Source organism: Drosophila tropicalis, unplaced genomic scaffold, assembly GCF_018151085.1.
Source record: "Drosophila tropicalis isolate 14030-0801.00 unplaced genomic scaffold, ASM1815108v1 contig_1187, whole genome shotgun sequence".
Taxonomy (NCBI): Eukaryota; Metazoa; Arthropoda; class Insecta; order Diptera; family Drosophilidae; genus Drosophila; species Drosophila tropicalis.
The window spans coordinates 2,025,491-2,053,152 of NW_027172559.1; the positions used below are offsets into that span (position 1 = coordinate 2,025,491).

The 27,662-nt window shown below is 37.7% G+C and overlaps 6 protein-coding genes across 10 annotated transcripts in view; 4 read left to right on the top strand and 2 right to left on the bottom strand.

Moving 5' to 3' along the window:
- The window catches only part of Plc21C (Phospholipase C at 21C), a 61,038-nt gene that overhangs the window by 20,508 nt on the left and 12,868 nt on the right, over positions 1–27,662 (bottom strand). For all 5 annotated transcript variants that reach the window (XM_068288533.1, XM_068288516.1, XM_068288499.1 and 2 more), the window contains exons 2-3: positions 17,700–18,156; positions 8,721–8,867 (exon numbers count right to left, since the gene is read on the bottom strand). In XM_068288533.1, coding sequence (XP_068144634.1) covers positions 8,721–8,867; positions 17,700–17,792 — 240 coding nt within the window. In that variant the 5' untranslated portion in view covers positions 17,793–18,156. The remainder of the gene's footprint in view (positions 1–8,720; positions 8,868–17,699; positions 18,157–27,662) is intronic.
- Positions 221–3,286, top strand: LOC137576270 (TRAF3-interacting protein 1-like). Its single transcript, XM_068289288.1, is given in 2 exon segments — positions 221–2,026; positions 2,028–3,286. Coding segments are annotated over 2 exon segments (2,835 nt in total). The 5' UTR covers positions 221–316; the 3' UTR covers positions 3,153–3,286.
- LOC137577343 (uncharacterized) lies at positions 3,382–6,085 on the top strand. The gene is made up of 3 exons (XM_068290782.1): positions 3,382–4,573; positions 4,609–4,778; positions 4,830–6,085. The coding sequence occupies exons 1-3, from the start codon at positions 3,535–3,537 to the stop codon at positions 6,054–6,056; spliced, it is 2,436 nt and encodes an 811-aa protein (XP_068146883.1). The 5' UTR covers positions 3,382–3,534; the 3' UTR covers positions 6,057–6,085.
- Positions 11,393–12,457, bottom strand: LOC137576342 (trypsin). Its single transcript, XM_068289393.1, has one exon. It carries the CDS (start codon positions 12,418–12,420, stop codon positions 11,443–11,445), a length of 978 nt encoding a protein of 325 aa, XP_068145494.1. The 5' UTR covers positions 12,421–12,457; the 3' UTR covers positions 11,393–11,442.
- LOC137575830 (lectizyme) lies at positions 14,357–15,265 on the top strand. The gene has a single exon (XM_068288536.1). It carries the CDS (start codon positions 14,375–14,377, stop codon positions 15,209–15,211), a length of 837 nt encoding a protein of 278 aa, XP_068144637.1. The 5' UTR covers positions 14,357–14,374; the 3' UTR covers positions 15,212–15,265.
- LOC137576485 (lectizyme) lies at positions 16,762–17,664 on the top strand. Its single transcript, XM_068289634.1, has one exon. The coding sequence runs from the start codon at positions 16,792–16,794 to the stop codon at positions 17,608–17,610; it is 819 nt and encodes a 272-aa protein (XP_068145735.1). The 5' UTR covers positions 16,762–16,791; the 3' UTR covers positions 17,611–17,664.

Genomic DNA, 27,662 nt, shown 5'->3' on the forward strand with positions numbered 1-27,662 from the left:
GCGGAAATGACTGGAGTGATTATCTTAATTGCTCCTCACGCTTCGTCCTGCTAATCCTTTTTTTGGCCTCACTCTCTCACTGGAAACACACAAAGATTTTATTTCATGAGCTCAGGCAAACGCGATGCGACTTTGGCGGTGTGATAATTTTGTACCCTTATGGTTTATTGATTTTCTCAAAACAGAGTTTTCAACGAATATCTATTCAATTTGGTTGCCATAATTTCATTTGTGTTTAGATCTCATTATAAAATTTCGTTCAAAATTTGTCGTATTCTTTGATACAGAAATTAAATTAGTATATAGTGTAATTGCCATGTCCAAATCAGGCCAATTGAGTACCAATACAACTCGGCAAAGTTCCACCTTCAATATGTATCGCATGTTGCGTAGGAATAACTGCAAGACCAGTAATTACTATGAGGGGGAAACTTATCCATCTATTAGGCCACCTTTATCTGTCTGTGATCCATCCCTCATAACTAAATGGTTGTCAGATCCTCAGAATCTAGAAGGCTGTCCACGTCTGTTTAACATGCGTCGAGATAATGTTCTAGAGGTCTGGAATCAGAGTCCTGACAAGCACACTTTGTCATTCTACGGCGTTGGCTCTCATAGTCAAAATCCGGAGGCTGATCTCTTTAACAAGGTTTTAATGAAGAGTCTCAATCAAGCGAATGGGAAAAAAGTTCAAAGCAGAAAGAAGAATTCAAATGACGCCTTTGTCCCAAAAGGAATGCTTAAATGTGGAGATAACCCCAAACATAATATACTCAATCGCCAGGCATTGAAAGCTGAACTTCTTAGAATGCCAACTATTCGTGGAAATCTGGACCCACATGCAACTCTCAATTCTATCGACTGCTACAAGCTAGCATGTACAAAACTTCAATTTACCTCCAAAGTCCCGATGAAAAAACGCAAACGTAGCTTAAGTAAAAAGTATCGTTATTGCGATCAAAGTGAAAAGTGTGATATTTCGGAAAATAGATGCACTGAATATGAATGGAGTCAATATAAAGAGAATCCTCGTCTTTACGACGAAGCTTTCAAACAGCTGCAGCAGGAACAATTTCAGGAGGAGGTGCAAGAAGAGCCAAAAGACTACGAAGAACTGTATTCACGTTTAATATGTTGCTTTAATGAGAATCCCGAAGGCAATGAGATTGTGAGTCTTTATGAAAAATGTTGTCAGCCACATCCACCGTCAGATGATGACGAAGGCGTTGGCGCAGAGCCTGTGAAATCTAGTCAAAAATTGACTTCAAACAAACGACCAGGCAGCAAACCATCTAAAAGCCCCGAAAACAAAACTTCGGTGGAAAATCAGTCCATTGATAGGCGTAAGGATCCAGTGAAAATACCATCCAATAAGCTTGACGATAAATCTTCTGATCGAAAAGTAGATAGACCGAGTTCCAAGACCGATCAGTCCATTGATAGGCGTAAGGATCCAGTGAAAATACCATCCAATAAGCTTGACAATAAATCTTCTGATCGAAAAGTAGATAGACCGAGTTCCAAGACCGATCAGTCCATTGATAGGCGTAAGGAACCAGTAAAAAGACCACCTAATAAGCTTGACGATAAGTCTTCTGATCGAAAAGCAGATAGACCAAGTTCCAAGACCGATCAGTCCATTGATAGGCGTAAGGAACCAGTAAAAGGACCACCTAATAAGCTTGACGATAAGTCTTCTGATCGAAAAGTAGATAGACCAAGTTCCAAGACCGATCAGTCCATTGATAGGCGTAAGGAACCAGCAAAAAGACCACCTAATAAGCTTAACGATAAATCTTCTGAACGAAAAGTAGATAGACCAAGTTCCAAGAACGACAAAATGTTGCAAGAGCCTGGGCAAAAAGTGGACGATAATGCGGCTAATCGGAATGTTGAAAAGCCGAGTGACAGACCCTCAGACAAAACCGGACAAAAAACTGGAAAAGAGTCAGGGCATAAAACTGAAGAAAAACCAAGCGAAACCACAGAAAAATTGAATAAAAAGCATGGAAAAAAAGACTGAACAAATTAAAGATCATATGAGTGAAGAAAGTGTAAAACATGAGCCACAAAAGAAACTAGAAGAAAAAAAGGCGGATGATAAGACGTCAGAGAAAACAAGAGAACAAAAAGCAAAAGATCAAAAAACCGGAGAACCAAAAGATCATATAAAGAAACCCACAAAGTATGAGGAGAATGGGGCAGAAAAAGGTCATCACGCTGGGGCCAAAGCGGATAAACGAATCAGCGGATCTAAAAATGACAAGGAATCCTCTCAAGAAGAGCATAAGAAGAAGCGTGACAGCATGACGGAATTTGTTCGTCGAGTCCTTCCTAAGGAGGCTGATGTACCGATGGCTGAAAATCAATCATCGCCTGGGTTTGGTATTCCTACCGATGCATTTGATGAGGAGCTTCTTTTAGAACAAAATCCAGCTGAAAAAGTCGATTCAAAATCTTCACATCGAAAAAAAGCAAAAAAAGATTTAGAGAAACTTAAGAATGAGCCGAGTCCAACCGAAGGAGAAGCAAATTTAGTCAGTTCGGTAAGACCTACGTCGAGAAGTTTTGAAACTCCGAAAATGGGAACACCATCAAAATATCAAAAGGATACAGATAGTTTAGAGCTGAAGACAACTTCGCAGCTTACTTTACAAAAACCGAATAGGCCCTTACAACGGCGACTAAAAAAACCCAAAAAGAAACCAGCACCATTAGATCCAAAAACTGAACCTGCGGCGGTGGTGCAAAAGGTTTGCCCTTGCGTTATCTGTAAATTCATGAAGCGACATTGCCGAGAACCGGATACACCACTCATCCGTGAGATGAAGAGACGTGAAAAAGAGCGTCAAATACGTGAATATATGCGCAGAGCGTGCCATCGTGAGTACATGAAACGTCGTCAAGTCGCCAAATTAGGTGCACCACAACGCAAATGTGATCCCATTCTATGCGACAATTTCGTTTATCATAATCCCCAGCTATCTAAATACTGTGAGTCTCTCAAAGCCATGCAAAAACTGCAGGCTGTTCTCAAGCGTATTAAAACATGGACAGGACATCCATTGCATTGCCATTTGAATGATTTGCGGAGTCGCATCGTTCTGCGAATTTGTGATTGCATGGAAGACGGTTATAAGAAACCAGTTTGATCTGTGTGACTATTTTCATTGATTTCTCTTTTGCTTTGTTAAGACGTTTTATTAAACATTACATCTTTTTACTTAAAAGCGCAAAAAAAAAGCAAATAATAAATAAATTTTTTTATAAATTTGCTTTCCTCAAAAAAAAAGTATTTCTTTCAAATCAAAGTGGGTTTGTCTTTTAAGTAAGAAAATAAGTTTTAATTTTAACTCAGTTATATTTTACATTTGCAATAGATAAGATGTCGTGAAGAATACCTCAAGGAAAAAAAAAAAAAAATTTCTTGTTCAAAATTTTAGTTACATTCTCTTTTTTTTTTAACATTTTAAATACAACAACTCTGGACTTCAAAGCGGCGTAAACTAGAACAGTTTGGAGAAATTCCCAAAGATGCGCAACAAGATTACGGGTCATCGGCGTTCAAAGGCCGGTCAACCACAGCAGAGTTTATTTTATTCACAGAATGCTAACACAGAGCCAAAACCCTTAATAGACATGACTCAATACGATCTGATACGCATGCAGAATTGCAAAACTAGCAGTTTCTATGCGGGAGAGGCCTATCCATCAATCCGACCTCCAGTATCTCGGTGTGATCCCAATAAGACAGCTGAATGGATGTCCGATGCGCTGGAATCGAATGGTTGTGCCCGACTGTTTGATATGAAACAAGATGATCTGATGACAGTTTGGAATGCAAGTCCCAATAAGGAGTCCCTTAGCTGCTATGGTGCTGGTACACAGATTCATGCACCAGAGGCGGTGCATTTCAATCAGGTTCTGGCCAAGAGTCTACAGGTGGCCAGTGATAAAGTGAAGCCAGTGCCGAAAGAAATGAACTTTCCGAACCAACAGAATATGGTAGTTGAACCGAATGGATCGTATGTGCTTAATCGCCAGTGTCTGCAGAGCCAGCTTGATAAGATGCCAACAGTGAAACGCAAATTGAATCCCCTCGATGCGATCAACTGGCTGAATTGTCCTCCTCCACAGGACACAGAGTGTCCATTCTGTGATACAGCCGTAGAGGAACCGGTCAGTCTTCGTCGCGCCCTAGATATGGAGCGACCATCAAAGAAACGTGCCAAACAGCGCACCATTCGAAAGAAGCATTACTATTGTCAAGATACCTGTGCGATTCCGTCCAATAAATGCACTGAGTTTGAATGGCAGATGTACAAACAGAATCCACGAGCCTTCGATGAGGCTTTCAAATTATGGCAGCAGGAAAAGGAAACTCTTGCGAGCGAGCCGGAGCCCAAAAACTATGAGGAGCTGTACTCCCGTCTGGTGACTTGCTTTGAACGCGATCCCAATCAGAGTAAGGATTGGTGTGCTACATATGAAGCTTGTTGCAAGAAAGAGGATGACCCAAAACCACAAGGATGCGGCGAGTATGAACCAGAAGGAGCCGGTGATAAACGAGATGGTAAGTTTGGTGGTGGCAGTGGTGGTGGTGTTGGTGTTGGGTGGTGCTGGTGGTTCTGGTGGTGCCGGTGGTGCTGGTGCTGGTGGTGCTGGTGCTGATGGTGCTGGTGCTGGTGGTGGTGGTTGGTGTGGTGCTGGTGGTGGTGGTGCTGGTGGTGGTGGTGGTGGTGGTGCTGGTGGTACCGGTGGAGCTGGAGGTGCTGGTGGTCATAAAGACGATAGTCGCCATCCCCCAAGAAAAGGAGATAAAAATTTAGGTGATGGAGAGGACGGAGCAGCAGATGGTAAAAAAAGGTGGCAAGGATAAGAATCGGGGCAAAGAAGACGATGCAGGCAAGGATGGAGACCAAGCCAAAGAGGGCGATACCAGTAAGGGAAAAAAAGATGGCAAAGAAGGTGCTGGCGGAAAAGGGGATGGCAAAGATAAGGATCGCACGGAAGACGCTGCTGATGATAAAAAGAGCAAGAAAGATGGTAAGAAAGTGGTAAGAAAGATGGTCAAGATAATAAAGGCGGAACTGGAGATAGCAAAGAAAAAGACGATTCTGGGGATAAACGCGGCAAAACTGAAGATAATTCTAAAGATAGCGATTCTAAAAACCGTAAAAACCAAGATCGCAAGACCAGAGATGAAAATGAAGAAGATCAAAAAAATTTGCAAAAAAATAAAGATAAATATAACAATTTCGACGATGAATCGGAAGGCAAAGAAAAGTCAAGTGATAAGGACAAGAAAAAGAAAGACAAACGACAAGAGAAAAGACGGAGATGACGATGATAAAAATAAAATGAAAAAAATCCATTCGGTGACATCTTTAGACGACAATGGCAAACATTATCCAATTAATCAAGATACTAATCTGGACCAAAGTGATAAGTCTGGAGCTGATTATGTTAATGAGATTGATAGCTCGGATGGCATAGACGATGATAAGCGAAAACTAAAAATGAAAGAAAAACTTGGTAAAACTCCAGTTCTTCCCGAAAAGGCCGACGAAACTACACCTGAACTGACCAAGCCTCAGAGACCCAAAAGGAAAGGGACTCATAAGAAAAAGAAACACGCTCCTGCTAAGCCCGAAATAATTTCCGATTGTCCATGCGAAATTTGCAAATTTATGAAGAGACGCTGCCGCGAACCCGATTCCCCTCTAATACGTCAGATGAAAAGGCAGGAAAAGAACCGCCAATTGCGAGTCTATTACAATGAAATGTGTCATCGTGAGTATGCGAAAAGTCATCGCCGTGAAGAGTGTTCTGCCCCACAGCATAAATGTGATCCTATTGAATGTGACAATAGTTTCTATTGTAATCCCCAAATTGCCGAGCACATTGATCGCATGGAGGCTATGCAGAATTTGCAAAAGACTTTGCGAAAACGTAAACGATTTGGCGATTCCAAGGTAAATATTCATTTGGAGAGACTTAAGGGACGCCTGTGTGACCAGCTTGTTGATTCCATCTCTTTGGGCAAAAAGAAATAATAAAGAAATCGGTTTTTTGAAATTAAAAACTGGTCGTCTCCTAAATTCCAGTGGTCCGCTGTTCCTCTATTCTGTAGAAATAGTAGATTAAAGTCCCTCTCTTTTCAGTTTATCACCCATATGTACATATTTGAAGTAGAAAAGTGCTGTAGAGTAAAGTGGGGGAGGCACACACACAATATGCTGCTCTCTGCATATAATTAATGCAACAATTTCAGTTCATTTTCATTTTTCTTTGGCGGAAAAGTATGGGGACGGTGGTGGATAGGCGAAATACAAACGAAAACAAAACTCATTTGGCTATGGCCTTGAGGGAAAACTATTATCAGGGCACCAGGCACTTTGGTGGTGGGTGTGGGTTTATATGCGAAACGTCGCCCTCAAGGCCAAATGAAGCGCATACCAGCGAGGAGGCTTTAGAAAGTTCTTGGGTCATATAGAAATGTTATTAAAAAGTTTGTCGACTTTTGCCTACAAGCAATGTTTAAATATTTTCTTTTTCAAAAAGAATTCTTGTCTTAAACATATTTTTCAGAAAAATTGAATGTTAATTTTTTGAAACTATATTAAATTTTTAAAGGCAGGTAGACAAAAATGAAGCTCCGGTCAAAAACACTTTCTTGACTCTCTAAGCAATACAGAATTAATTTGGAATCAAATTATTATTGTTGCATATAAATTTATGATTTTTACTTTCCTAATTAATCAACGATTCGTTAATTTTCAATAACGAGAACTTTAAAGGTAACTAAATCTTTTTTTGTTGTCCTGGTTAGACAACTCTCTCAAAAACAATTTTGATCAAAATAATTGACTGCCTTGAAGAGTTTACATATTGTTTAACATTTGTTGCTACCCTCGCTTATGATTTATATGTGAAGCCGCAGGCAGGGCACTCCCCAGATGATCGGCCAGGTAGAATAACCTTGAGTAGTTACAACCTCTAATAATTGCCATAATAATAGCTTTTCCAACTTACTAACTATAAACGCAAGCATTTAGGAACTTTAATTTCATAATGCTTTGGGCTTTGGGATTCAAATTGAGGGGGGAAAGTGGTAAGGAGCTTGAGTCTCTGGAACAGGAATAGGAACAGGAGTATGAGAGTGCCACCAAGTAAGGTTGATTCTCTTATTTTTTACCCCCCTCTGCCTTCTGTTATACATAGGTCGTTTCTTTGTTGGCTTTTCCTATTTACTGGCAGGATGTGGTTGTGCTTTCATTCTTATACACATACACGCTCACACATACACACAAACACAATCCTTGTGGCGTGTCATTGCAATGATAAATGAAATATATTGGGTCGACCATGAAAAGAAAATTGTGTAAAACGAAGAAGAAGGAAGCTTCACGGAAAAACTGTTGCAGGAGAAATAAGCACGGAAAAAAACCCAGTGAACATTAGCTGAGAGTCGGGAAGGACCTTAGCCTACAATTGACAATCTACGTGACTTGGCTGAACAAAAATAAAAAGAAAAGGAAAAAAATATAAAAGCAACAAGATTTTGCCCCTGTGCCGATTTTGCGAATGTAAACTGAATTGAGGATTATGCGTGAATTGGAACCAAACTCAGTCAAGACACAGATAACACATAACAGACCTGTATTGCCCCATATAATATTTGCCTTTGCCAACTTGTAATTGGCTTTCAATTACTGCCAGTCGCCGGCGCCAGTCTAAGCAATTTTTATTAGCTTGAAAGACGCAACACCAAAAGCAACGCCTCGCCCATAGAATCCAGAAGAAGAATGCCCAACATCCGCATGTGTGCCACCGTTTCACGTTGGCAAAGTCAAAATAATTGTTGTTTGAAAAAACCAGAAGAGAAAAAAGAAAAACAATCCCAAAGAAAGAAAATTTGTTTATAAACAAACAAAAAGGAAAAAAGAAACATCACAGGAAACACGCATCGGCAAAACATTTGCAATTGTATGGCAGACCGAAAGCTGTATATACTATATCGATTATCGCTTTTCGATTTACAATGCGATATTCAGTTGATTAAGAAGTAATTGCTTTATTCTAATAGCATTCGTCATTAACGACTCGCAGCCACAACCAATTGTTGGGGTAGCAATCTTTTATACACAATGAACACGACGACGCTTTAAGGTTAATGGACTTGTGAAAATCATCTAGATTTTGAATAGCGTTGATTAACCGATATTAATAATTCTATTGAAGGAATGATGATGATGATGATCAATCGATATATATTTTTAGCATTTTTATCTGTCACGACATGAAGAACAAACGAAAAACGGAATTTCGGTCTAGTTAATGGTTAATGATTAATTAACTAAAGTGTGACAAGTTAATATTTATTGTAAAAGTTTGACTGTTTATTGGTTGCAAGCGGTTTCATTTTTTTCCCCCTTTTAAATTTATTCATTTTGTGTGTGGTTAGTGTATATAAATAGTCAGTGTCATGTTAAATTTGGATTCTATATTTGCCCACTCAAAACAAAGAAAAAAGTCAGACCCATAGCCACATCAACCCACACCACCACAAGCCATAAACCATGTATATATATTTTTGCGTGTGAAATCCAGACAAATATTTCTTTATTTTAGAAATAATAACGAATGTGAAAATTGAATGACGGACATGAGCAAAAAAAAAAAATTATAACATAAAGTAATGCATCACGTATACGCACCTTTGGCTTCTTGGCATATTGTCCAGTACGCACATCCCGAATAGTGGCTATATCCAATATATCCAGCTCATTATTCTGATCCACCCAGCAGAGAAAGAATCCTTTGGCATCGACACGCATTGTAACCGGTGTTCCACTGCCCGAGTCCTGGAATATAGAATATACATAAGAACATCAAACACAATCTCAAGACGACAAATTGAAATGGAATGTTGTGTGTATAAATTATAATAAAGATGGGCAGTTGGTCTTCTTCCCGGTTCGGGTTCAATTTATTATACGAGTATAATCAGATTTTAGTTCATTGAACTTCGTTGTGTTACTTGTTAATGAATTTATGATGGCAAAATCTCTCAGCTGAATTGGCCACAAAATTTGGTAAAATGGACAACCCTCAAATGCAGTGGGTCGTTTATTTTTTTTTTTCTTGCCCAGCTGCTCATTATTTAAGTCAAATTAAATGGAGGAATTGAATGGAGAGAGAGGGCGATTGAGGGGGGATTCTTTCTGCCGATGGCTATAAATATTTTAGCATTCATTCATAAAAAGAAAAGCGAAGAAAAAAACCAAACCAAAAGCGAAACAAGAATATGAAATTGTTTCTCCATTTGAGCCGCAGCTGGCAGAATGGCAAACAGATGCGTTTGCCACACAGTCTTTGAAATATGACAGAATATCGCTGGCGGAAAAATGTACAAAAAATGTTTTCATTTTTCGTGTAAAATATGCAACAGTGAGGCAAAAAAAATTCCTACCAAAAGGAGATGACGTCTGTCTGTCTGCTCGTCTTGCAATTTTCTTGGAAGCGAGTCAAATATGGCGTTAAATGGTGCGAGGGAAATGAATGTTTATCTCGCGTATTTGCGCAGCAAGACCACCGCAAGGAGCTGGAGTCGATGGAGAAGGAGGACGCAGTCAACCAAGTGATGAATGTGGGTCTGTGTGTGTGTAAAGAAATGCTTGACTTGGTCACGCTAGCAACATGAAGACATCTTTCGTACCTTGTTCATTGCTTTCCTTTTCTTTTCATTGACCCTTTGAAATGAACCCTAGCCACCATTAGAATTAGGGATTATTGTTATTTATTTTACGGGCAGCAAAAATTGATGAGCACTGAAATGGTCGTAACGAGAGGGTACCACGTACTACATGAACCAAACCAAACCAAACCAAACCAAACCAAACCCCATTACCCCAGTTCATTATCCTTTCAGTTCGCCTAAAGTTTAATGAACTCGCAAGGTGCTACGCAAAAGTAAGTGGCTACAATGCTGAATAGAATTTCTAACCACTTTAATAATTGAAATTGAAATATGCTTAAAAACATTTGTTGCTTGTATTTTTGGGGTTTCCCTAGTCCCCATCCCCAGACCATTTTGCCTAGCGTTCCCTCTTTGTTTCGCTGATGCCCTTACCATGTCTTTTGCGGGGATTCAATTAGGCACATATTTTCTGGGGATTTTTGGCGGATTTCATTGGAGGCAATAACACACAACAAAAAAAAGGGCCCAGCGCTAATTGGAGACCCAATTCCCCACTTGATGTCTTCTCCTTTTACCCTGTCTTGTTGATTCTCCCAGTTTGTCTAATTAAACTGTAAACTAATTGAGCTGGCAACCCCAAACAACCAACCATGGAGAGCAAAATCGGCGTTAATTTGATTTCAATATATGTATGTATAAGGGAAAATAAAAATGCAAAAAAAAGTGTTCAGCTCAACTTGGGACTACGACTTTGACTCTGAATGTGACTGACTGGCACTTGACATGCTTTTCAAATATTAAAACAACTCGGTGTGTGTGTGTGTGTGTGTGTGTCTGTCGATGTGTATATGAGTTTAGGATAAGAGCGATTACATGCATAATTCAATTGATGTTACAGATGTGGGCAAGCAGGCGGCAGGGCAGGGCAGAGCCGGGAGATATAAAAAAGGAAAACGAAATGATAGTAGAGAGGAAACAGGAATAAATTCCAAGCAGCTGTGTCATGGATACACACACAGTGCTATGTGATGATTGTCACACACCATTTATATTGTCAATCATGTTTACTGGCAACGATAATACGAGTTAGTACTCCTCCCTTACTTTTGCACACTCCTTGCCTCGCATTTCGCATATGCAAATGCCATTGGGGATTACTGAAATGAGCTTAAACAGCTGCTGGTGATGCTTGGCAAAACTACATGCAAATTATCTTATAAAATATGTAACACATTTTGTACAAAAACTTGTACCTGGCGAATGAAGAAGAGTTGCAAAACTTTCAATTTTTAAGTTAAGAGCTCTTTAAATAAGGCCAGAAAATAAAATAAGTTAACGTCTGTCAAAGATGTTGTTGTCGTCCTAAGAATGAAGATTGATGCCATCCTCATGATGGTGGTGACACAGCTGTGACACATGGTGGTTGTATGTGGTGCTGGTGGAGGTGCTAAAGGTGTCCGTGCCAATGTGAAGGTTTTGCTGTTACTCAGCGTATTTTAGTTCCATACACACTATCTGTACGATCGGGCATCATAAATAATAGAACAATTTGGGCTATTATACGTCCGCTTATCGACTTATTATTGGCTGACCCACGAGTAAAATACGCTTTTAGATTCATAGTAGACGAATGTGATAAGATAACTTCTAACTGATACACTCAAACAGCTTGTTTTTCTTCTTTTTTTTTTTTTTTTGTTACTTTAATGCATTACAATCATTTTGATTACGCAAAAAATCTACTTGTTCAATTGATAGTAAGCTGAAATCACTTGCAATATCCAACTAACATATGAGGAAACTGAAGTGAATACTGCTGGCCGATTGCCATAACCACAGGGCATATAACTCCATGAGCCCAAACCAACCAGCTCAGCGGGTCCATCGATGGGCCAGTAGACAAGAGGAGTACCACCATCACCATAGCAGACCTTAATCTGGGCGCACACTTGGCTAGAAGTAAGTGGAGCATCTGAGGGCAATTCACTAACACAATCGGGACTGCTTAATAGCGTAGCAAAGGCATATTGCAGCTCCTTGGAATACTCATCGCCATCGACATCGGTTAGACCCCAGCCATAGGCGATTGTAGTTTTATTGCTATAGTCTTCATTGTTGTCCGGCAAGGTAATCGGTTGTACTCGTGCCGACAGTACAAATGGTTGAGATACATGGAGCAGGGCTATATCAGCGCTTCCGGCAACGCCAGTAAACGAGCGATGAATGGAGGCAAAGTCCACTTCGCGTATCTGGGCTCCGGTCACATTGGAACGATTGGTGATGCCAGCATAGATGGGAGTACCAATGATACCACCATTCAATTCTGTCAGTTCCTGGACACAATGGGCGGCAGTAAGAAGCCAGCTCTTGAAAATTATTGATCCAGCACAGAAATGAGCATAGGCCACAGAGCTCAGGCTCAAAGATACCAAATGTGGGGCATTGTCTACACCCTGAACTTGGTAACCCTCAATAATGTACGGTTGAATATCCACACTCGAGCGACTAGCCTCCTCCTGACCTTGATCAGCCTTGACCTTTTCTAGGATTTTTTCGATCAGATGGGGATGTGTATTCGTATTCAAGTGATTGTCCTTGAACTTTTGCAACAGATTTTCAAGTGGTATATCGACAGACAGCTGCTGCTGTGGCACATTAATGGCGCCAGAAAGTGCCAAAAGCGGTAATAAAAGTACACAAAGACGCAATGACAACATGACGTATACGTAATACCACAGAATTGGCCGACAACTATAAAATATCTGAAGTGTTGCCGTTCAGTCGCTTTGCTTTTTATAGTGGACTAAAAGCTTTTTACTGATAAGCGCATGCAGAGAGAATTTCCCCCAAATGAGCAGGCATTAACTCGTTACCGATTAACGGGTCGATGTGTATTACAAATCATTACCAAAAAAAAAAGAAAGCTATGTTAAATTCATCTAAATTAAGTCCTTGCCTAATTTTTAACTTGTATTATCTCTTTATATGCATCATATGAACACCAAATTATTAAACCATTCTTCTATTTTATATAAATAGAAATATGGAGCTATCTGCGATTCCTAAGCATCTTAGACAGACACTAAAATTTATGTATACCTTATGAAAGGAATTGAAATGAGCCTCTCAACAACTGCCTTTTGTTTAGAAACTTAATAGTTAAACTTTGATTACAATTTGCTCTTTTAAATATTAAACAGCCTGCCATTTTTCAATATCATGAAATTAGTTGGAAAACCAATTTTCTTGGAACAGAAAATAAATATTTAATTAAGAATCCTCATACAGATTCAGTGAAGACATTATTTAACATGAATTTTGCCACTAACAAAAAATCGTGATAATATTCGAAGAAATATTTTGAATTATGTGCTAAGCAATATATGAAGATGAGTCAAGATATTTCTTAATTTTTTTATGGAAGAATTTCCTTGCATTATTTTTGAGATTTTTGCGGCAGAAACAATTTTTAACATGGCAACCCTTTTATTGGAAATCGATAACAGAGGATGAAGAAATGATTGGATTTAATCTGGAAGTCGGACTAGCCAATTCAGATTAGCAATGTGATGATAAATGCAAATTTCTTTAGGTACCTTAATATAAAACCTTCTGCTATCAAAATAATTGGAAATATATAATGTACTTTTACCAATCGGTAAATTACCATTCTGTTTCCATTAGAATAATGCACAATATAGGTTTACAAAATGACAACATATTTTCGTTAATTTTGCAATCGTTATCTACAAATAATTTCCCAAAATTAATTTGATTGGAAAGCTTAATAACTTTTGTATGATCATGATAATTGAAAATACATAAGCCTATGGAACTTTCTAGGTATCATAATTCATTCATTAAACTTACGTTTGGCTCATTTGTACTTCAAATGGTATTCGAAATTAATAGTCGTTTTATGATGCACTTAAAATTTATGTCTTGATTCTCGGAGAGAAGAATTACTATTCAAACATACTAACAAATTAGACATTGCTTAGTTACTTGATTTTTGAAATGGAATTTAGACCACATGTTTTTACTTTTTTTGGGCTTTTCCCGCTGTGAAATTGTTCCCCGCCTACATCACACTCCTTTGTTCTGTTTTTTTTTTTTTTGTTTTAAGTTTTTGTTTACCCAAACATGTGATTAACGTGGCCAGGTGGTAATGGTCGGCATGGTAAACTCGCTCAATGAAATTAACTTTTAATTGGCTAAGCATCTGCGGATCTCTCTGTCCAGTGGCCCATGTACGCACACGTATTTTTAGCATCCTTTGCGTCCCGGACGTCCTTGCACGGCCGACTGACCCCGACAGTGGCGACACCTGAGTACACACATTACGCTTAGCTATAATTATTGCCCCTGAAGCGCGCCTACCACATGTGGGTGTAAGTCTGCGTGTGTGTGTGTGTGAAATTCAAAAGGGTTTTTTACACCTTTTCAAGGGCACGCCAACCTGAACCCAAAAGAACCTCGACCCTTATCGCAAAACGACGACGACAATAATGATAGATTTCTAATCACCTTTGGCGGGACTTCTAATCTAATTCATAAATCTATCTCCTAATCTATGGATTTAGTTTGGCGTGCTAACGACCTGCCAGTCGACTATATAAGTCGCGTGTAGGATAGTTTAAGAGATCATAACATACTATTCAATCGATCAGAATGAAGGTACTTTCTGTAGTGGCAATTCTAGCCGTTTTGGCTGTCAGTGCCCAAGGTGGCAAGTTGACCGAGAACTTGGCTAAGATCATTCCCAGTTTCGCCACTGGATTCGTGATTAACGGCACGACAGCTGAACCCCACAGTGCCCCCTACATTGTCTCGTTGGCCACCAATTTCAATAAGCACTCGCACATCTGCGGTGGAACCATCATCAACAAGGATTGGATCGTTACTGCTGCTCACTGCATCTCCAACCCGGTGAACATGAGCGCCATTGCTGGTCTCCACACTCGCGCCGAGGTTGATGAGCTAACCCAGCAGCGTCTGGTTGATTTTGGCCGTGTCCATGAGCAATACACTGGCGGTGTTGGACCCTACGATATTGCTCTGCTCCACGTTAGCGAGCCATTCATTTTCAACGAATGGGTTAGTCCCGCTACTTTGCCCACCCGTGAGGAAACCCACAATGGCGAGACCCATCTGTATGGATGGGGTCAACCTAAATCATACGTCTTGACTGCCGCCAAGACTCTGCAGACTGTGACCACCGAAATTGTCAACTACAACGAATGCAAGGAAGCTCTTCCCGACACCGCTCCTCTGGTTGAATCCAATATTTGCTCTGCCTCATTGCAGCAAAGCATCTCTGCCTGCAACGGTGACTCTGGTGGCCCATTGGTTGTTGAGTTCGAGAACGCTGCTTCCGAGCTGATCGGTGTGGTTTCCTGGGGATACATTCCCTGCGGTTTGGCCAACTTCCCATCTGTGTACACCAAGGTGTCTTCCTATGTCGATTGGATCTCTAAGATCCAGAGTGCTTACTACATTCTGTACTAAAAACCGGATGTATCCTTAATGCAATAAATCGACGCATTTGCAGAAACATTTAAATACGATATTGCTTTGTCATTCTAATAGACGCTAGTCATGTGATCTAACCGTTTAATATACGGCTATTGATTAAAACCCAGTCGAGGCTATTCCCAAAAGGATTAGAACTAGCAGATGCCAGTCTTTGAATTTATGATCCATGATAGTCTTAATTCCTATAAAAAGAAACGCAGTTCGACTTTAGCTTTTTGAGGGCGTGTGCCTTCTTGAGTTTCGAGAGCACATGTGTTTACCCAATCACAGCCAAAGTACATACTAAGTGCTCTTATCACGATTGATAGTAAAGTTTCCGACAACTGGTCAAGTGTTATTAGGGTTGGGTTTTTGGGTAAGCTTTTCCAACTTGCATTGCTTGAATGGATGTTGCTTAAACTATGTTAGTACTAAATGTTGCTAAGACAGTGGGCCAAGTTAATGAAATAAAATCAAAATTAGAATGTGTCTAGGTGAGGCAGTTTACTTAAATGCAACAGTGGTTCTATATGGACTTATAAAACTTCTGCCGTTAAAAACAAGGCTTAAAAGTTTTAAAGAACATTTGTATTATGCAAATTCTTGTTTCTTTAATTTTCCTTTAGTAGCATTTCATTGTTTTTTAAAGTTTTTTTTTAAACAATTTTAAGTTCAATCTATTAATTTTAAAATACCTGGTTTAAAGGAATCCCACAAAAATCTTTAAAAAAGGGGCAAGCTGGAGTAAACCATAAATAAAAACATGAAGAGATAAGATTTTTAAGCAGCCAAGCATTGCTGCTAATGAATTCGGTATAATCTTTTGTCGAATTTCGGAAAACGGATTAAAATTAATATAAATTAGAGACTTCGTAAATGTTTTGATGAATTTTATATTTTTTTTTCATATATCATCGAATCGATCGTAAAACTATCTCACAAGTTAGTATTATTTGATAGCTTATCAATTGAAAGGCAAACAATAAAAGAAAACAAATAAATGAGATGACTTAAACCAACTTGCAATTATAGCTTTCTAATCAAAACGAATTATTAAACTTTCTTGACCTTTTAATTACCAAACTATGTGTAAAATAGACAAATATCTACATAAGTCTCTTTTAAGCTATACAGAGATACGCCCTTTGTTAAAAAAATAAGACGCCTTTTAAACATTTGGTTGTTTGATCGTGGGCTAGCTCATAAAGATAATGGCTATTAATATATTAGCCACTGTTTTGTGTGAATTACAAGTGTCCAAACTCGAGATATAGAATCAAATATATAGTCTATATCAGACACGAATATCCAGGTCATAGACTGATTTTGAGGGACTACTATACTTCATTGTTTGATTGATTAAATTATCAGCTAATGACGCTGAGTGCATCTTTATGGCCAGTTCGTTGAAAGGACAAATTTGATTTTGCTAATAGTATTAATAGCGCTGGGTCAGGGCTGTAAATCTTGACTACTGATAACGATAACGATTTCGCTTTATGATTGGAATTGGTGGCCTATAAAAACCATTGATTTTGCTAGTAGCAACATCATAACTAAATTGAAAAGTCAACATGAAACAATTTGTGGTTCTTTTTGCGCTGACTGTGGCCGCAGTTAGTGCCAATATAATTGCCAAGCCAGGATTCCCCGAGGGTCGCATCATCAACGGCCAAGAGGCTGAGCCAGGAGCTGCACCCTTCATTGTCTCACTGCAGACCACATCGGGTTCGCATTTCTGTGGCGGATCTATTGTGGATAAGAGCCGTATTTTAACTGCCGCCCACTGTGCGGTTTACAATGATTTTTATGTAGTGGCCGGTGCCCATGACTACACAGACAAGACCACAACTCAGAGAGTAAGAGCCTTTCTCTCAAAGACGAAAGTCCATGAAAGTTATGGCGGTGGTGTTGGACCCCACGATATTGCCTTGATCCACTTGGACGAGCCCCTAGATTTGACGGCTGTTGCTCGTGACGGTAGCTCGCCAGTAGCTGCCATCGATTTGCCAACATTGCAATTGCAGGCCATCGATAATGGTACTCTCTTTGGCTGGGGTCGAGACAATTCTGGCGCTTTGCCAAAGAATTTGCAGACTTTGGATGTGAAAGTCTTGGATTTCGATACCTGCAAGGCAGAATTGCCATCCAGCTCTAGCCTGGATGAGTGTAACATATGCACCCACAATGCTGGAACCGCTGATGGCGCCTGCAATGGCGATAGTGGTGGTCCTTTGGTCAGCTCGAAAACCGATGGCTCTCGTCAGTTGATTGGCATTGTTTCTTGGGGATATACACCTTGCGTTACAACTAGTCTGCCTTCAGTTTACACCGCCGTCAGTAAATATTTGGTTTGGATCAGTGAAAATTGGAATCCAGAAGAAACAATTTAACATTACCATTTTGCATATGAACAATAAAATCTAATTTTTGATAATTAGGCAAAATTTGGTCGTTTTAAAAATTTTTCTTAGCTACTCACATCATCCCATTTGACAAATTTCTCGCCATCCTGCAAAGCCTGTGGCACTTCCACACTGGCTGTGGATATATACGTTCCACCCGCACTCATCATCCTTAAGCTCCTTCTTCCTTTGCCTATATAAATCTAAAGTGATTTTGTGTTTTCTTTTTTTTTTTTTTTGCTTTTTGTTTGTTGTGGCTGTGTTTGTTGGGCTTAACTGCAGCTTGTGGACTTCCCGCTTAGCCGCTGTTCTGCATTTTTGTTTCCCCTGGTGCTATTGCTTTTGCTTTGCATACAAATGACGACGAGTAGTCCATGGTCCTTTGGTCCCTAGGATCTCGACTTCAATTAGTGCAATGCTATATCCATGCCGCAGCTGACTTGCATCAAATGCATTCTGCGGGCTTCGCTTCGTTTGCCGCTTCTTGTTTTGGGATAGCTTGATTAAAATTCCGCTGCCGTTGCGTTCCACTAACTACAAATAGAATAAGGGAGAGAGAGGGAGTGAGTGTGTGAGAGATTGTTGTTATCAAAATGTTTGGTTCCTCTTTGTTAGTTTAGCAAAATGTAAAATCAAAATTGGTTTTGTGCTCGAAAGTATGCTGCTAAATTCGTAAATTAATGGATTTGTTTTTTAATTGGAACTGTTTAGGAAAATGAGTAAAAACCTTTTACGATCAAACTCTTTTCATTATAATTGGTAAAGAAACACGCTTTGTAATTCGTTTTTTTGCTTTATTTAGTTAGACTTCACAACGAAGACAACTTTATGAATTCTGTTGATAATAGATTCTTCATAATGATTTGTGCTATTATCTATAATTAGAAAACTTCTGCTATATAAATTTTTTTAACCTTAGGTCAGTTAACTTCTTGTTTCCTCTGCTTCTTATGCTCTATCGCTTTTTAACTCAAAAATTTCCAAAAAGTATACAACCGATTCTGCTTGAAATCATACACAATTCCTTACTTCGTCTACCCATTTTTTCCCTGGGTAAAAGCAATCATTATTTCTACTATTTATTTTCAACAGACTGACTGTCTGACAAATTTGCTAATGAACCAAAAGAAGAAAACGCTCCACTCAGCTTGATTAGCGATTCGTTGAGAATCTCTAAGCATTGTGCCAAGCTTTTGTCTCGCCTTGCTGCTCTCTGGTCAAACCCAACAAGAAAAAGGTCAGGCAACCTTTTTTTCGTTTCATTCAACCGTTTGTCCATTCAGTTTGGGTTAGCTCATTCAAAGTTTTTCTGCTCTCTACGTATACGGCACACACCATTGTTTGCCTATTTTTAGGATTTCGTTCATTCCATTGTGTTGCATTTCATTTATGCAACGAAACGAGAAACAAAAAACCAAGAAAAATCATAAAAAAACAACAACTAAAAGGAAGGAAGCAAAACAAGAACAAAAATTGTTTTGCTAATTTGGCAAGCAAAAAGATTTTCAATTTTAACCTTTGACAAGCTAAAAATGGAATCACTTTAGTCAAGCAATATTCTCTCAATCGTAAAAAAAAAAAAAATGATTTCAATTATATGAATTTTATGCTCAAAGGCAGAATGTAATATAATTAAAGAAAGTTTAAGTTGAAGTAAAAAGTTTTTAGCAGCTGCTTTTAGTTATTTTCCCAGCAGTATGTGTGTCTTCTTAATCCACTTAAACTAACCGCAGGGCAGATGGGAAATGACAGTACAAATATACTTTCTACTTTGTATATAGAATTATTCACTCACCCACACACAAGCACACACACACACAATGCACACACGTGACTGCGAAACTAATTCTATTATAATTTCTTTTTGGTCCAAGGCATAACCAATTTTTAGCTAAAATTCCTTAAGGCAAATGCAAATATATACAAAACTGAAAAATATACGATAAAACTTTTAGTTTCAAACAGGGCCGGAGTGTAAAGGTTTTCAAATTGACTGAGTCTTTAGAATAGTTAACTCTAATAATGAAGAGGTTCTTTTATATACAATCCTTTAAAGACCTTTCAACCGAAATGTTTATTTAGACCAGAAAAACTTTTATGTTATGAGAACTCTGAATGTTTTTAGCTATATATTTCGATGGTTCTCTGCTTATCTGCTGCTTTATATAAGGTCTAAATTAGTTACTTGCATATCATACAATTTAACATGATAGTTAGTCCTGTTTTGTCTTAGCTCTGGCGGAATACGTAAAATTAGAAGAAAAATATTCTTTAACTGGAAAAAGTAAGAAAAACCGCCTCCGCTATATTACGAATAACAAGAAAAGTTTTTAGTATACATATTTGCTGTTACAAATTTCTAAGCATATGTGTAGGTGGGTATTAATGTGTGTCTAGATGTGTGTATATAGATTTCGCAAACTTTGCGCGCAAAAGGAAGTCGTTTGTTTTTGATTCTTGTGTTTTGATTCTTTGTTTATTGAATTTTGCCAATTTATTTAGCCATTTTCCATTTGAAATTAAGTTTTGTACATCATAAATATTAAGCAGACGTACGAGCAAAGGAAGTAATTAAGCATTTTCATTTTGTTTGGAGAGACTTGTTATCAGTTATATAACGACACGAACAACAGGAGCAGAACAGGAGAAATGAAAAATGCGTAGGATTCAGCTTCGATTTTTTTCCATTTCATTTTTTTTCTTCCTTTTTTAGCAAATCGTTTTAAGTGTTTTATGCGAAACGGGCAAAAAATTTATTGCAGGCAATTTGCAGATGTACCCCAGGGTGGGTGGGTGTTTGGCCACTGGTAAACTGAATGCTACGGGATGGAGGGGGGTGGGCTGGTGTTTTGCTTGAGAATGGAACGGAAATCACAGCGGCAACACACTGATTTGAAGTGACTTTCTGCCATACGCTCCTCCCCACACCCTACTCTTCTGTTTTCCCCCTGTGCAAACAACAACACAAAGACTAAGAGATGGAGGGGCAGAAGAGGAGGGGTAAAAAAATGCCAACGCAGGAGAGTACCATGAATCATGCATGCGACAGAACCAGAACAAAATGGTTTTGCCTGCCATCATTCTCTCCTCCTAACCTACTCAACCTTCTTTTTCCACCACACCCCACTGGAGGCTAAAAGAGGCATAAATCAAAGTACCAGTCAAAATATGTTTTGCTTTGCCACCGACCCCCAAAAAGGCTAACTGTAAGATGTATGAACGCACCACAAAGAAGGGCAATTTTAATCTTTTTTGCAAACTTACATCTAGATACTCTCCACCAAAGTTTTAAATTTTTACAATGAGTTGAGATATTTTAACAAAATTTTAGCAACCTTTTTGTGGTTTTTTAAACTATTGCGGCAGGAGTTCAATTAGTTTGGCATAGGTAGCTTAAATGTTGGAGGATCCCGACAGAACTTTTAAGTCGCTCAAATTTTAATGCCTACAATAACTAACTTAATAAACGATTATCTAATTGACTGCGAGTATGTATCAATATTTCCTTTTTAAAACAATGATATAAAATCTCTAGCTTTTCAAAAAGGAATTTTTACAAAATAAACGTTATATAGCCTTAGCTAAGAAAAAAATATTTTAATAATGTATTCAGGGTTAACTTAAGGAATTTGCCCAGGAGTAGTTGGTCGACTGAATTTTTACAAATAAATGTTTTCATTGTCAAGTTCAAGCAATAGGATTCGCAGTGTAAAGAAAAAAACATTTTTAAAAGAAAAAGTCTACAATAATTCTTTTTATTCAGGTTGTATATAGTTAAGAGCTTCGGTACATTTTTAGATTACCAATGGATAAAGTTCTTCAACCCAAATTTGAAATAAATTAATACTTTGTTAATATGAAACATTTTTGACCGATCATTCTAAAATAGCGTTTTATTTAGTTTTGCAACGAAAACTCGTCGAATGGGTAATAAAAACAATTGGGAGACTTGCTTCTTATCGAAAGTGTATAAAAGAAAACCCTTTTGGTTACTGGGAAAGTCCTTGACTACTGGTCCCGTCATCGTGTTGGCAATTGCGGAAGTAGCTTGTCAAACGGCAATCTTTTTCGTTCTCTCTTTTTCTCAGGTAAACATACATACACACACACCTATACACCTGCACAACAGTATAAGACAAAGGGAACCAAAATAAAATACATGATAATCAAATCAAGGCGCCAGCTATTTGGTTAATGTGCATGACAGCATCTCTCTGTCGCAGCCTCCTTAAAATGTTTAAAAGCGAAACGAAGCAGGTGAGAGCAAAAAGATAAGGACTCTATGGCTTCTCAAAAGTAGTAGAAGCAAAAGGTAAAGTCAGGCAGGAAGGAAGGCGGCCAAAATGTATAGCATGCTTTTAGGAGCGAAACAGTGTTGTATCGCATTTTTTTTGTTATTTCGTCCTTGTTGTCGTCGACGCGTAAATTGCAGCGACAGCCTGTGGCTATATATATATATATATATATGTGTGTTATGTGTGTGTGTATGTGTGTGGGTAGGTGTGTTTGCCGACTATAATTTCATTTGTGGTACATAAAACTTTGTCAAGCTTCATCTCTGGATGGGAATTACATTAAACTAATTGCTTTAGCTTGTCATTGTTGTTGTTCGTGTTGCTGTTTGTTGTTGTTTTTTTTCTGTTGCTATTATTGTTAGTGCTTTTAGCTAAAGCAAAAATTATATTTACTTATATGTCAAATTGTTTTTGGTGTGAGTGTATGTACGTTTGTGTGCGTTTTTTTCGTCGGCCGTCACATCATAGGTATTAAAAATTTAAAGCACAGTAACAACAGTTTGACAAGCACTGTTGATTTTTAGTGAAGCTGAACTTTTACCTTTGACTTTGACAGAACACAAAAAAGGAAAAATACAAGTACACAAACGGAAAAACAAAGCATAAAATATTGAAAAAGGTCACTGAAAGTTGGTTTCCGTTTTTCTTTTGCCACTTCTGTTTATGAAAATTGCAAAAGAGAAAAAGTGCTGAGCAATTTCGCTCGAAAATTCCGCCAAGACATGGTGACGAAGAATTTTTGTTTTTTGCTTCATATACCCTGTCAGACAATAGTTAGAGAAGGGTATATTGAACTCAGGAAATCAGAAAGTATTTTGACAAATTAGAATTTTGAATGTACTTATGTGGAAGAAGGATAATTTTATAAACTCTCATTGCCAGATTAACAGGTGTGAACCTAAGGGTTGTCCAACTCTGCCTTATTGAACTCTGAAGGTAAGTCCAGGATCACCAATTTTCTTTAACAACTTTCCTTTATCCACACAAAAAGGTTTAAGTTTAAAGTCCTATCTATGAAAAACCTATTATTCTTGAGAGAATTATATTTTTTAAATATATAAAAGTTTAATCAAAACTTTCTATATTCTCACCTAAAATATAAGAAATCTATTTGTTGCAGGGTATCTTAAAGTCAGACCATTAAGTCTAGTTTTACCCTTTTTTACACAAACTCTTATAAAAGTAGTTATAAATTGTGGTTATATACCCACAGGATATTTTAATGTCGTTACTCTTTAACTTTTTAATTTTTTTTATATACATATATATTTCTAAATTATTAATTTCTGTTGTTGGAAGTTGGTTGGACCCAAATTGTTGTTTTTTTTTTTGCGCTAAGAACTTCGATTTGAATTGTGTAGATATTTTCTTACACTTTTTTGAGTTTTTTTTTTGCTCTTCTTCTTCCCATGGACAAGAGCTTTTTGGTCATAAAAATTGTTCATAACACACATCGAGGGGTAGAAGGGACAAAAGTGTGAAGAATGGATGTCGATGAGTGTATAAGCAAGTCAACAACTTGCTGCTGGCCCTTCGGCAATATATATACTCACACTCGTTCATATCGGTAGCATAAAGTACACAAATAAATAAAAATATAAAGCAATGGGCGGTAGGCGATTGAGGAATATTTGAGGATGGCAAAAGAAAAACAAAATTAAGTTCAATGACACCCCAAAACAACAGCCCCCGGGCCAAGTTTGAGTTGTTTGGTGCTGCTGTTCGTTGTTGTTGTTTGTTTGCTGGGAAAACCTTCATCAACGTCAAGTTGAGTTCCTCTTGGTGCGGCTCTAACGGTTTTTCCATCTCTCTCTGTGTGTGTGTGTGTGTGAGTGCGGGTGCGCCTTCAATTGGAAAACTTTTGGCTACACTTTGGGCATTTTTAATTCCGAATATTTCGTCATTCCCTGATGTGTTTTTTTTTTTTTGTTTTTGTTTTCATCGAATAAAGAGTTTAGTGACCCACACTCTCTAGTCGCAATTCGCACACACTCCATTTGCCATTTTCCTCCCTCTACACACTAAACCCACTGATAATGCCTGTCGATAGGCAAATTGGTGCAAAATATTGACAAAACAATTGATGGTTTTTTCCTGCTTCTGCTACCATAGCACGCAAACTCCTCTCTTATTTCTGCAGCTGGTGGCAATTGTTTGTCTATTTGATAGCTGCAAAATGCTATTTATACCTATCATTTTGTCGATGGGTTCAATGTTTTATTATTACCCCAGACATTGTAAAGAAACGAAAGGATACAAACATAAATTTATAGCAACCATTGAGTAAAACGTTTGTTAAGAAAAAACCTTAGCACAGTTTTGGGGGCAATGCTAAGTAAGCGAAAATTTACATACTTATGTTTCTTTCAATCGACTTGATCCATTAAAATATGCATAGAAATAAGAATGTATTTCTATTAAAAGAGATTAATTGCTTAGCGTAGAAACTTAATGACCTGTTGTTGTGCAAATTGCTGTAACTTATGGAATACATTTTAAACTTGTGTGGTCAAGGCTCAACATTTAAGACTTTCAACCATTCACAATTATCTTTATGACATATAATTTAGTTATTAAAAAGCTACAAATTTGTATTCAAGGTTTAATATCCTCTTTTAGCAAAAACAAATCAATGAAGTTGCCGACAATTTGAATAAATAATAGACTTTTAAACTTGCTTAGATATTTTATTTACGAGACACATACAAAGAAGAAATTTATCTAAATTAGAGTTTCTTTAACTTTATACAAACCAACAAAAATGTTCAATTATTTGTTTATTTTAGGAATAAACAACAAGTCGAAGATTTCATTACTGTCAACAAGTACTCTTTAGTTATAGTTATAATGCTTACGACAGTGAAAATAAAGTGATTCGGAATGAAATAACTAGTCAAAGTTTGAATTTGATGTATTTTGGATTGATTAATTAAACAACTCTAGTGAAGACTATTACATAATGTATAGAGATGATTCATTTTAGTAATCAATGTTCAATTTAAATTTGCAGTAATGTAAATGTGCATTTGAATAACGCTTAACGTTATGCCAACTGTTTACTTGCATTTACATAGGTCAACTGAAATTCTAGAAACTTCTATTGACATTTTCGACAGGAATCAAATATGTAGATAAACCACCGACCCACTCATCCCAAAAGACGCACCACACTATGTACACTACTAGAGAGGGGCCGAGTGGGGCTCTACATGTGGGTGTTGGCCATAAATCTCTGCCAAGCTTTTCATTACACCTAATTAGGCTTGGCCGGGGCATTGACTAAATTGCACGCACATTATCGCGGGAAATAAATAAATATATGCTAGGCATTAATTAATGTATATTTTGTTTGTGCTGTTAATTTGTTTAATTTTGCATATGTACAAACATTAGTATATGATATGGATGCAGCTACCACCTAATTGTTGTTGTTGTTGCTATGTGTGGCATTTTGGATATGTATTCGTGTTTATATTTGTGTGGGTTTTGTGTTTGGATTGATTGTGGCTATGATGGTTTCGTCTTTGTCGCCATTTTGACAGCTTGACTGTGGTCAGTGCATTAAATGTGGTTGCAGTTAACATTGATTGAATTCTATATGTACCTACACACATACACACATATACAGATATGTTTATATTGTGATAAAATTGTAAAAGTATTATTTAAAACCGCATTAAAATACACACAAAAAGCAGCGTGGCAATATTTTTTTTTTTTGACTTATCGCTTTGACTGTTGATGTTGTTGTTGTTGCTGCTGTTCTGCTCATTTTTCATTCATATTCATTGCTGTTTTGGTATTCTCTCTCCCCTAAAGTCCCCATAACATTTTGCTGTCCCATCGCCCACATTCTGTCTGTCTCTCCGTCAAGTTTACTTCTTTTGACTCCTCTCCATAGAATATTCATACATAATTTTTTGCTATCTGCGGCAGCTAGAAGCGTCTTTGTTTTATTTATAACATTCTCTTTACTCTTGTCTCTGTCCGCTGTGCTTTTTTTTTTGTTCTTTCTTCTTCTTGTTCTGTGTGTTTTATCGCACTTTTATCTAGTTTGTCAACGTTATCAGAGAACAGCAACAACCACAACAACAATTCGAGGAGTAAGGCGAGCCGCTCTATGAGCTACATCAACCTGCCGCTTGTTCCCCCCGCACACTAAAACCGAAAGCCACATGGCAAATGAAGGCAGCGTATTAGATTTGACGCTTTATTATAATGATAGATCGTTCGGTGTGTTGGTGTATGACGAATAACACACAGACAACATCAACAACTATGCCGATGGTGTTCTTAATTCCCGAATCTTAAACGTTTTTGCAAGACAAATATTTCTTGCTACCACCCTTAAACATTAAATGCGACAAAAATTCCGAGAAATGTAGTAGAAACGAACAATTTGGAACTACCAATGACAACAAAACAAAAACTATAAAAGAAATGGAAACATAAATAAATATTTAAGATTGGATAGTTAATTAGAATTTCTAATTTAGTTTTAATTAATTGTTAGACTTTCATTTTTATTGAATTCACCATCTTCATCATCATCTATCATGGGATGATAGTTGTTTAATTTTAAGTTGGGGCACACGTTGCGTATGCGCAACTTTTTTTATAACCGTTGGCGTCTGGTAAATAATTAATGAGTAGAAGCTCAACGGAATGGAGGGCGAATGAGCGAGATGGCTGCTTGAAGGATGGCAAAGACAGCATAATGAGCCAAATGTATACACACACATACATATACATACAAACATACGCATATACACGCATAGTAATTGTCCTTTCTCTTTCACTCGTGTCCTTTAATGCCTTAATTGTGTTTGAATGATTGAAACTAGCGGCCTTTGAATGTCATTCTCAAGTAGTTTGAGTTGGGGCAACGGTTTTGAAACCGACTGAAAAGGGGTAACTACTTACATGGATACACAAGGAGCAAGGATGGCATTTTGGTCTCACAAATTGAAGTGGGATAATTTCGTATTAGTTGGTTGCTTGATGTGCATGCATCTGATGCCTCAAGTTGATAAATGTCTCTCGAGTGGCATGTGAAACCAGAGAGGATTGGTTTCTGCATACGAAATGAGCGAGCTTCATCGGGTATATAAACAATGATAAAGAAAATCTAATGGCCAATGTGGATTACTTCTGGCAAATGGCATAGTGAATACAAAAATGAACTTTTCCAGCTATTTAAAGTGAAATTGGTATTTAGATTGTCATGTAAATTGAGTTTTCGGGAACTATAATAATTTTCTTTTGACTTGTTCCTGTGAGTTTATCAAAGTTTCAAAATCTTTTACCACTAAATAAAGTTAAATTGTTTCAACTCGTTCATATAATGTGAAATGTTAGATTCGAATCCTTAAAATGTACGCAAAAGCCAAAAAAAAACTATTTTGACTCCCTAAACTATATTTATACAGGGGCTGTAAGAATTAGTTTACAGTTTTCTCAATTTAGTTTTGATTTTCTCGACTCTTAAGTAACTCAAACAAATATTATTTAAACAAGATTTTTTTTACTAATTTGTTGTTTGTTGTGTTCAGATGATGTTCCGGAAATATAGTCATCTCAGCTTTCTTCGTTTGTTTACTAGCTCTTCACTGTGAAAATTTTAAGGACGTTTCTCTGAAATCTTTCAACATGAACCTTTCAAAAGCCAAAAATATTTCATTTACCCTCAAATTTTCATTTGAAGCCAATTTAAATGTTGATCTTTAAGCCGTTTATACTAAAGTA